Genomic DNA, 11,574 nt, shown 5'->3' on the forward strand with positions numbered 1-11,574 from the left:
AGGCATATGCTGCACTACACATTTATTTTAATGCAATTGTACTTGTGTAGCTTGTAAGAGTAAACCTGATGCACATGTGTTTTGTATATGTAAACATTTCTAATTTGTTGCTATAGTCTTACATGAGAGCCACCCTTGTTTACCTGCTAACCCAAGCATGTTATTGATGTAGACTAGTAGCCTGTTGTAATGTGTTAGTTTGGTGAGATTATTCTTTAATTTAAAAGTATTCGCATGTTTATTTACAGGTCTTAATATTACTGATCCACCAGAAGATAACATTGTGTGCGTTAGAGATGAAGTTAACATCACTTGTGGATATATCCTCAGTATTCCACTATCTCTAACCTGGATAATTGGTGGAGTATCATATTCTCCTAGTGAAATAATGAGTAGTAGTATATATCACTCACCAGTGGTCTCCAATAGTGAAGATACCATATTAACTATTTATTCTGTTAGTGAAGAAATGAATGAAACAACTATCCAGTGTGAAATACCTGTATCACCACCAGTGAATAGCTCAAATGGCACACTTATAGTAATGGGTAAGATACAGTAGCAGTGTACGTAGGTGTGTATGAAATACACTTACCTATGCATTCATGTTACGTTCTTCTGCACCCACGCATATAAACCTTTTGATAAAACCAGCCAGCATGTAAGACTTAACAGTACCACATGGCACATATTAGGATTAAAGTAGTTGGCGTAACAAAAGCATGCGAGCATCCATACTATCGTGATTTAACCATTAGAACATGTCACTGACCTAGTTGGTGAGACAATGTGCAAGCAATTCTTGGACTTTATATCATGCGTCATGCATTTTAAGCCTGACTTTATCACCGCTGTCAGCTCCTGTTGATGGCGACCCGAGATAAAGTTATTCAATAGTTGATTTATTTAAGTACTCATAGAATTTTTGTTCTGTATAGTAGACAAATACATACTGATTTGTTTCAGCAGGTAAATTTTCACATTTCACTCCTCACAGGTCCCCCAACCCGACCAGTTATCAAGGTATCAGAAAGGAGACTGACCTCACTGGTAATATCATGGGACACATTCAGCCATACCTCATGTGGTGATGTGACATACAATGTGACCTTATCTGATGAGACAGCAGAACTGGTGGAGGAGAGAACCACTACTAGTAATACTATCAGTTTCACTGATCTTGATAATGATACTCAATATGAAGTGACAGTGTTGGCTATTAACAATGCTGGACCAGGAACTGTTGTTACTACTAATGTAACCACCTTAACTCCTTCAGGTTCGTGTGTACACTGTATGTGCTGAGCTTTATACTATTGATACCAAACATGATTTTGTGGTGTAGTTGTGCTGAGCTGTTTGACCATCAAAATTTTCCGACTTACATATTTCTGCATTTGGCCATCCATGTTCAATCCTGATCAGACAAATTTACAATATATTTCTCCCAATAGAGAAACCACAGCCCCAGCTAAAGTGCAATAGCTGCTTACATCAGCAAACTGACAAAAAATATAAGACAAAATCACCGAACTGTTAGAATCATTTATGATTATTAGGCCAGACATACATACTTGACTACTGTACCTCAGTTATTCCTCATCCACGAAATGACATTACTGTCTGAATAGAAAGTGGCTATATGCTAATGTGTCTGGTCACCACAAAAACTGCTTACATTGTAAACTAGTGATTACCAAGTCCTTCCTATGGGCTGGACTCTATACCATAACAAAGTGTCTACTCTACCACATCATCAGCACACATGCTGCTGTGCTATGCAGCCATGCTGGTATTGTAGGCTGGCCTTGTACTCCTATGTAGCCTATGAAACATGACTTGTAACCCATGTATGTACAATTAATGTAGGTTTCTTGGCTAATCTATAGGCTATAGTAGTGCATACTGTATCTGGTGTATTATGAAATTCACTGATAACACATGCTATATACCCAGGAAGTTTATAATTCTTTATCATTAAAATTTTACATACAGTAAGTGATGGGTGGTACGTATCTTTACTATCTGTTACCTTTCTTTGAAGATTTGTTTCCATACTTCTACTGTGTGTGCTTAAGTGACTAATTTAATTTCTAATTACCTGATAATCATCTGTAAAGTACATGTTATGTATGATTACCCTGATAACATATGTGACCGGATTTGTGAAAAGGTACCTTTTCCACACATTTAACATACCAGCAAACAAAACAATGTAATACTTGACTTCTTATACTGATTAACTTGCTGTTAGTATCAAAATACAGCCAGATACTATAGCCACACTCATGGAAAATTTCAGGCAATTATATGCTCTGATGAAAAAGTTACAAAGTTTCAATGTCAAAAAATGGGTCAAATTGTGTGTGTGTGAAAAGGTACCTTTTCACAAATCTGGTCACATATGTTCTGCATAATTTTGTATGTACACTGTGTATGGGTTTTTTGTTGTTTTGACAATTTTCTCTTTAGTACCTTCTCCTCCAAGTGATTTGGTAGTCAATTTAAAGTTTGTTGATTACAAACCTGTTGTCACCATAACCTGGGATGTAAGTGTGTGTGTGTGTGTGTGTGTGTGTGTGTGTGTGTGTGTGTGTGTGTGTGTGTGTGTGTGTGTGTGTGTGTGTGTGTACATGTGCATATGCATATGCGTGTGTGTGTAAAAACATGTTCAGACATCACAGCAAAGTAGTAGAGTTCTAGATTTACTTCAGTCTACACTGTTGTAAATGGGGTACCCAGTGTTAACTAGAGAGGTTTTATGCTAACTCTCCATGCCTCGCCTAACAGGTAAGATTCATGTGCGCCCATACCATTACCTGTGAGACATGGTACAGCCTCCTGTGGGGTACTAGTGCACTGACTCTTAGTACCTTTGCACAGGTGTCCCAGTGTACATGTTTTGGTGGAACTGTGCATACGGCAGCAAAAGGCTTTGCAAATGTGACTAGGGCATCGAGCTGGTAATTGAAAGATTCCAGGTTCAATGCTTGGTTATGCCAATTTGGTGTTGTTGTTTCCTTTAGCAAGAAACTTTACTCACAATGCTCCAGTTTACCCAGCTGTATATTGGTGACCTGGTGGCCTAGTGTCAACTGGCGAAGTGGCCAACCCAGCTGTAATATTAATGTGTACCTGGTGTTTACTGGGGAAGCAAATCCTTGTCTCGTTTAGCAGTGTTGGAGTCGTTGTGGAACTTCGGGTTCCATGACCTACGTATCTCCATGAGACTTGGACAGTCCTCCTGTGGGTTGCTTAACCCTGCCCTAGGAGGATTTGCCTACACTAGGTTCAAGTGCCTAAGTACTGCACAGGAATCCCATTGCTGGTTCACTGGGTGGCAACAACTGTGTTTTGCATGGCTGCCATAGGCTTTATGTGTATAGCATAGCTTTTGGATGCAACCTTTACACGGGATTTTGTAGACTCCACCCAAGCCAAACAGAAATCATATTACAGTATACACAGCTAATATGTGTATAGCTGGGGCCTACATGTTTATATGTTTCAGTATGATGTTTATAATACTGAAGCCTTTTACTCTGTCTATGTATGTAGCATCCATCATTGACACACAAAATGTCTAAGGTGGAAAAATACGAGGTCTCTGTGACTGATGAGGATGGCACAACTAATATCTATCCTGTACTACCTTCTACAACTACACTTTATTCAAATGATGAGGAGTACTCTATCAAACTGGTTGTTGGAAAGGAATACACCGTTGCTGTCCGTAGTGAGAACAGTGTAGGAGCTAGTGAAGGTGTTAGTACTTCTTTTGGTAAGTACAATGGACCAACATGTTTTCATGTTGCATGTATGAACAAAATTGCACTGTTGATCAGAGTTTATTTTCTTGTTTTTTGTAAAATTAATTTATACTTTTATTCACTTAGCTGTCCGGTGGCTACAATCAGCAAGCATAACCTTACTCCCTAATAACAAAGGAGTCTCTGTATCGTGTGATGTAACTGAGTCCAGTCCTTCTGTGATGTGTTATGTTACCATCAGCTGTAGCACATGCAAGGAAGTTACCCCTATTACTAGTATGGCATTCACTAACCATACTACTTTGATTGTCTCACCTGAAGCTAGTTATCACATTTCTGTACAAGTAGTCAGGACAGACGTTTTTGAAAAGTTGGAGGAGTACACCTTTGCAGAAACTGTGACAGTGCCAAAGCCAGCACCTCAGTCTAACACTGGAACTTCGTGTGAGTTTATGACTCAGAATTTAATATCTATAAATGGCAGCTATTCATTCCATATACAAAACATCTGTCACTCTAATAGAATGTTCACCACCAATATTGGTTTTCATAGCACTTTGTACTGCATGTGTTTGCTATAGGTAGGAAATCATCCACAAAAGTTTAAAATGATATTATGTGACAATGCAACTGTGTAGGCAGGACGTACATGCCCAAGTCTTTGACACCAGCCTTCTAGTGGTACTGCTGAACTGAATAGGTGATAATCTGCTGGCCACAGCCCAATACAACCGACTTCATTAATATCATTGATCTGATTATTGGTACAATTGTATGAAAAAAAATACCAAGCCAATAGGAATGGTTAATTGCAAAATACAGCAGGCGGTAGTCAAAGCACCAGCACTTTTCCCTTACCAATCGTTAAAAGTCTTCCCATTATTATTTTATTTATTTATTTATTTTAGCACAACATTACATTTGTACTCGATAACAAGGAATCATTCTGTGAATTCCATCCCACCAGAGACCTGTGAGAAGGCTTGTGAAGTTTAATATGAGAAGAGTAATAGCTTTGTTTCAAATGAAACAACTTAGTCAATGAATAATCTTATTGCCTGGACTAGATTATACACATATCATGCCATGTGTTGTATATGTACATTTCATTCTTGCCCTTACAGCTTCTTCCGATGACAACAACACCATAATATACATCATTGTGGTAGTTGCTGCTGTTGTGATAGTTGGTGTGTTGGTGATGATTGTATCATGTGTTCTGTGTGTCTTGAAGAGGAGGAGAAGTGAGCAGTGTGTGAATTTACAGCTGCTGCGTATGGATAGATTTTTTTTGTATAGGAAAGAGATTGGTGACATCTCACTATGAGACTAAAATGTAACTCATTAAAATTGTGCTGTCCTAATACACTTGTCTCATAATTACAAAATATGTATAGAATTTCTCATTTACTATACTCATATACATTATGTGTGCACATGTACATAAAGGGTATGTATACTGAACATTGTACTTTATCATTTGCAATAAAAGTATAGCAGCCACCCTTTCATAATACCAGAATGCTTGTAATGTGTGTTTTATTAACACAGATCTAATGGCTACAATCACACCATACCCATGTCTACCACTGAAACTATCAAGGATCAGACTGACTACCCAGTATGTTATAGTGTGTAGTAACAATGTGTCAGTGATATAGTAACATCTGTATATCTGTCCATACAGTACGTATAATGTGCTTAGCACAATTACAAGTAAAATATCATGTCATTGTGGCAGTCACTACTCATCTACATCTCAATACATAAAAGTCTTGTACCAAAGAGTGCATAGATCATGTTTAGATACCTTAAAGCTATGACTATAGCTATGACTATAAAGAAAATTCTAGTACTGTAGAGAACAGTAAAATTAATATTCTAAAAAGTTTATTTATTGTAGCATTGCTTCGAAATAGCTTGCACAATATACAACACCAAAAATACAACATACGTATTCATGGTTAGATGTTTGTGATGTGTTTGGCTTCTGTTTATCAATAACATGTGTACGTCTGATGGTTTATCAAGTACACAACATTTACATATAACTTCCTACCTGCAGGACACATCTGTGGTAACCGTACAATACACTAAACTCGACTCATCACCAGATAAGGTATAGCATGTACACTTGATGTAGTACACTGGTAAATATTTGTGTTAACCCTCTCACCGCCACAACTGCCATATGGTGGTTTTGTATATAAACGCCTGTAGCATCACATTCCAAATGCCCTGTAACTTCAGTCCAGTGTTTTAGTAGCCCCTGTGCTTATCCTGTAGTGGGCACGCCCTTAAGTGAAAGGCAACAGCAATAACTGGTCTCTCGCGCACTATCGCACAGTTAGATGATGTAATCGCCTACTTTCGGAATGTTGATAACAAGCATTGTAGACGATTCTTCAAAATGATAACGGCATTACTAATAAAGAGAAACAGTAAGGAGAGGGATTATATACGCTGGAATGGCGTGTTGCTACTTTTGTATGCCTCGAAACAGTGACCTCGTACCTGTATGCGCATGCACACTTGCTCAAATGCTGGAAAACCAGAAAACGCTTAAACTGTATACAGGTTAGTGATGTTTATTGTATTATTATAAACAGTGCTAGCCTGTGAAGTTGTGAAATTTCACGTTTGGTTTCACTTAGATTGATTTTTGCAATTTAAAGTTATATAATGGCTTTGTCGTTGCTCTTGTGTAAACAATAACTCAATAATCGAATTCCATGGTCTAACTTGATAATTATATAGTTTTATAGGATTATATGGTATGGTGTGTAAGTTACGGCAGTTTAGAAACAGTAAGATTGGAGCCTCTACAAATTTGGCGGTGAAGGGGTTTTAATAATGTAATGGGTTGTTAGTATCAGAGGAGTTGAAGCAAGCCATAGAGTATGGGGGCCAACTTTGACCATAAAATTTTACATGAAAGACACACAGTGGAATACAGATCTTGAGGAATAGCCCCCAGGAATTTAAAAGCTCTAAGATAGACTATTTTTACTGATAATAAAAAACTTAACAGCTCCTTCCAAGTGACTGTTTAGTTAGATTGAGTTTACTTCCAAACACTGTAACAGTCCTTATTAACTGCATAATATTGACATACAATGTCACAATCCTCTCCACGTATGTACATGACTACTCTATTGCAGTCACCAGGAGCTTACTGTGAAATTTCAAAGTTTAATAAGCAGGTATGTATGTAATTGACATACTTGTAAAATGGTTGTTTATTATTGCTTTTTTGTTTGTGTAGAGCAATGGATCATGCAGTGCAGAGGTAAACCTCCTGTGTGTGATCGTAATACCATATAACAGGTTAAGATCATGAGTTTAATTTCACAATATTAAAATACGTAGTATCAGGTAGATTTTTTGTTTGTCATGTGGCTTGTATCAGCAATGTTCAGTAAAGAAGAATGTGAGATTAGCAACTGATCGAGCTGTTATAAACAATTGGCCAAACATTATGTACAAAAGCAAGCCGCTGGTTTATTGGTGATTGTTCCCACGTAGTGTTTTATGGGTGTAGTATAAAACAACCACTCTGCTTCTTGAACTTCAGAATAATTAATTGTGGCTATATACAAGGAAACACACACATCTATTGAGACCTAAACTTCATGCTTTGCATCTTGTATATGTGAAAAATTACGAGTAATGAATTCGTGTGAGCTTTGTCACCTCACTAAATAGGGTATTGCTTGTTTTATTTTGCAAATAAATTTTCTGCAAGAAAACCCACTATATACAGTAACATTAGTTTGATACTGTTTTATATTTTAACTTTGATTTTGTTGTCTGTAAATTTACAATTGCATACTGTAAGTGCATCTAATAGTGATATTATTTGTTATAATGTAGACTCAAGAATATAGCGAAGTTGCAGACATCAAAAAGCCGGTATGTAATTGATTATGTTCTTGTAAAGAGTTTAATTATTTTTCTGTTTTATAGAACAAGGAGTCTGATAGTACAGAGGTAAAATTAAATACCTTTTGCATCGCTTAATTAAGTATTTGTAATACAGCAAAAAGTGCTATACATGTAGATCAAGAATTACTCATTATTGTTGTACTAAAAATACTGCAATTAGCAACTAAGATATTACACATTCATCCCCTTAGTTGAATAGTTACATCATATATGCATGGTTACCATGGAATACCTTGCTCAGTCCTTTCATTACCCTGTTTTTGCTTGCCATAAGTATAAACACATTTTGACACTATCTTGGAATGACCATTTCTTGATATATGGTGCTGTGTAGTACAGTATTGCTTTAAGTTGTTTACTGATTTTACTACCACACTAAGGTATCAAATTTTTTTTTTGTGGCTGATTGCAACCATTGCTAAACTATTTTGATCGTGCATTGCCAGTGAAGCATATAATGGAATATACACAACATTATGTGTGTTATTATCCTGTTTTGTATATATTGTAGGAAGACAAGTTAGCACTCACAACCACATTAACTGAATCAACAGAGCTCGAAAAGGTAATTGTGTACTACGTATCCATCTGAACATAGCTTGGAATATATTATGGCAACAATGTTCTGTCTGACTTGGCAGCTGTGTTTGACTGACCATTGGAGTTTTTTTTTGTTACAGCTGATCTTTACTATGCAACAACTGTGTTAGGTAGACAACAATAGTAAAGTTTTGAAGTCAAGGAGTAAATTAGGTCAAGGAGTTAGTTGTACAATATGGTAACACACTCGTATGTGTAACTTATTTCGAGCATTGTAGGCTAGTGAAAACATCAAGCATTATGCCAGCATAGTAGGATGATTTTTTGTGCAATACATTTACCCAAGTGAAAGCAAATCATGTACTCACTTTTCTTGTCTGTATATGTGAGGGGGCATAGGAAAAGGGACCTATAGAGACTTTTAACTTTTGAGTAAAGTCAGTAAATTTCCGTTTATTGTTATGTAAATATTATAGTAAATAATGTACATTAGGAAATTACAGTTGCATTTAAATTCTTTATAACTTTATGAAACAATTGAGTATTGACTTGAAATTTGAAATATAAATAGTTGAAAAGTTGTGGAATTCTTTGATTAGCATAACTCAAATTCCATGATAACAGCTATAGGTCCCTTTTCCTATGTCCCCTCACATATAAATTACTCTAATAGAGCATCCACTTACTCCAATACAAAAAACGCTGAAGAATTCTAATAATAGTAGTTGAGCACTGCTCAATACAGGGGAATTTCCAGGGATTTCAGGAACCCCCTTTGGGTTTACACAGTGCTTGGAACATGGAGTACGTGGTACTTTAGGTTTCCAAAATTTTGGATTCATAACCCTTTATAATATCTTAGTTAGGCAATGGTATTTCACACAATAGCAATAACAATTTAGTGCAGTAATAGTATTATAACAAGTTTAGTGCAAAAGATCGAGATACTCTAATAAGGCAGTCACTTATAATAGCTGTAGTGGTAACCCCTTTTCAAAATTCTTGCGTATGCCCCTGCAGTATTATTTCATAGCATAATTGGCTCAAGTCTAGTTTAAGCAAAGCATATAAGTAGAATTGAATTTGTACATGTGGTGTTGTGTTCATGTATTACATGGGATACATGTTTGCCTTTTATTATCATTCTTCCCTGCTTATTTTCATTTAGTCAACCAAGTCGGAAGCCTATGCAGTTGTCGATATGAAAAAGGTCAGTGGTAGGGTAGTTAAAAATATAGGTAATGCACACGTAACCATTATGAACTTTAAATCAACATTCAATGGTTGTGCTAAAATACTATGCTTTTTTTTTAACCAGGCGTTCCCACAACCAGCTGAGGCTGTGGGCGTGCACTTGGTTTACTGAAATTGTTTTTGTAAAAATGTGTGTGTGTGCGTGCGTGCGTGCGTGCCTGCCTGCCTGCCTGCCTGCCTGCCTGCCTGCCTGCCTGCCTGCCTGCCTGCCTGCCTGCCTGCCTGCCTGCCTGCCTGCCTGCCTGCCTGCCTACCTATCCATGTTTATCCATGTTTGTCCGTACCCACTAACGTGAGCAAATCCTTTTAGTGGTAAAAGCAGTTAACTTATGAAATTAAACACTAAATGAATCCCATATTAAACTTGAGTATAGGCAAAGTTTGCACTGAGGTGGGGTTTTTTTTTGCCGGTTTGAAATACGGTTGTAGCGACTCTATAAACTTCATGAAGTACCTTTGCATTGGGTTCTAACTACCGAAAAACACCGTAGCAGGCCTCTTAGGCTACTAGGAAATACATATCTCTTCGACTTGAAAAGGGGCATGTCCCTACTTACACGAACGAAAATGAAGGGTGGCCTTGAGGTTTTGTAGAGAGAATTTGAGGGAAAAAACACTATAGACTAACTAAAGACATTTCTGGTTGTTGAAAGTGGTTTGTTCGAAATGCGCTTCCTTAGCAACGTAATTAGAGAAATACAAAATAATTCACTAATTGCAAAATTTTTAATTACCATAACTATGTATAATATTGCATTATTACAAAACAGAAGCCTTAGTTAAAATATATTTCCAGCTATACAGCTAGCGCCTGGTTTTTAGAAGTAGCACAACATCAACTTGTTCTAGAGTAAAACCCCACAATCTATAATGAATACAATGGTGATTTCTGTCACTCTATGTGTAAGAAACACTAACCATTACTTAGTAAAAGTACTGTGTAATAAATTTGAAACTACGTCTTGTTCTCATTGCAACAAATACATGTATTTAATGCTGTCAGTTGTGCAAACTGCAACATCAATACTAATGCAATGTGACACTTATGATAGCGTCAATATAATATGTTTTTGTTTTTTTACTCACAGAAACACAACAAAACCAATTATGCAGAATTGGCTGACTTTGATGACAAGAGACTTACAGTCATGCCCGTACCAGTACCACCAGTTAATTATTCTGATGTGAAGATTGACTCAAGGTACATGGAACTGTGTTACTACTGTCATACAGTTTTGTCATGCTACGTAGAGGCTTCATCAACACTTCAAACCGCTTGTGCAGCTTACTACAGGGCCTTTTGTAAAAACAAACCTGTGGCTGGTATTAACAGTGATAAATTCAATAATAGTGTACTTGTTTGCTCTTATAATATGTCTTTTTATCGAGAGAGAAAAAAAATCTGGTTTCTTAATAGTGATAAAACTTGTCTTGCCAGAAAGACCTGACCACATTAATAATACATATAGTTTGTATGCAATTAATTTGTAAACATAAATATCTCATATTTCTTTCTGTTATAGCAGACAAGAAAACTCCTCATAGAAAGCAGACATATATGGAAAAGTTGACATATTGATTTCTAGACATAACTTTATGCAAATCAACTTTGTACAATATTTTATATTTCACTCATTCCTGTTTTAATTTTTATGTACTTAACTGCATATATACACAATTTTTGTAAAAACTAACAAAACATTGATTTGTGTATGATTGGAGAATGAAAGCTGTCATTTAACAGCAAGGTTTGTTATATGTACATAGTTTTGGACTATGTCATCCCCTTCAAAGAGGTGTAGCCATCAAAGTGTAAAACAACATAATAATTACAACCCTTAAGCCACCATGCAATAATACTATCATGGCTTCATTACATAGTCATCACATCCTTGTAATCTGATTTAGCATTAACATCATTGTAGCTTCCATTGATGCACACCCCTTTTGTATGCATCTAAGCAACCCAGAGTTGCATCTCTTTTTTACCATACGTAGCCACTGAGGTACTGTACTACATGTCCATTGACTTTCTTTAACATGATTCATTCAATTTTGCTACTGA

At 36.5% G+C, this 11,574-nt stretch overlaps 1 protein-coding gene across 4 annotated transcripts in view; it reads left to right on the forward strand.

Annotated features, from left to right (window-relative positions):
• LOC136266189 (uncharacterized) overlaps positions 1-11,214 on the forward strand; it is a 16,326-nt gene extending 5,112 nt beyond the window's left edge. For 2 of the 4 annotated variants that reach the window (XM_066061198.1, XM_066061190.1), the window contains 17 exons: positions 249-548; positions 998-1,279; positions 2,473-2,549; positions 3,559-3,781; positions 3,897-4,214; positions 4,895-5,014; positions 5,070-5,106; positions 5,322-5,391; positions 5,836-5,889; positions 6,932-6,973; positions 7,036-7,059; positions 7,644-7,682; positions 7,737-7,760; positions 8,227-8,280; positions 9,424-9,465; positions 10,598-10,710; positions 11,033-11,214. In XM_066061198.1, the coding sequence (XP_065917270.1) occupies positions 249-548; positions 998-1,279; positions 2,473-2,549; positions 3,559-3,781; positions 3,897-4,214; positions 4,895-5,014; positions 5,070-5,106; positions 5,322-5,391; positions 5,836-5,889; positions 6,932-6,973; positions 7,036-7,059; positions 7,644-7,682; positions 7,737-7,760; positions 8,227-8,280; positions 9,424-9,465; positions 10,598-10,710; positions 11,033-11,054 (1,841 nt within the window). In that variant the 3' untranslated portion in view covers positions 11,055-11,214. The remainder of the gene's footprint in view (positions 1-248; positions 549-997; positions 1,280-2,472; positions 2,550-3,558; positions 3,782-3,896; positions 4,215-4,894; positions 5,015-5,069; positions 5,107-5,321; positions 5,392-5,835; positions 5,890-6,931; positions 6,974-7,035; positions 7,060-7,643; positions 7,683-7,736; positions 7,761-8,226; positions 8,281-9,423; positions 9,466-10,597; positions 10,711-11,032) is intronic. The other 2 variants (XM_066061205.1, XM_066061207.1) reach the window with 2 other exon arrangements.
• Positions 11,215-11,574: the final 360 nt, after the last annotated feature.

The sequence above is a fragment of the Dysidea avara genome, chromosome 1 (genome assembly GCF_963678975.1).
Source record: "Dysidea avara chromosome 1, odDysAvar1.4, whole genome shotgun sequence".
Lineage (NCBI taxonomy): Eukaryota > Metazoa > Porifera > Demospongiae > Dictyoceratida > Dysideidae > Dysidea > Dysidea avara.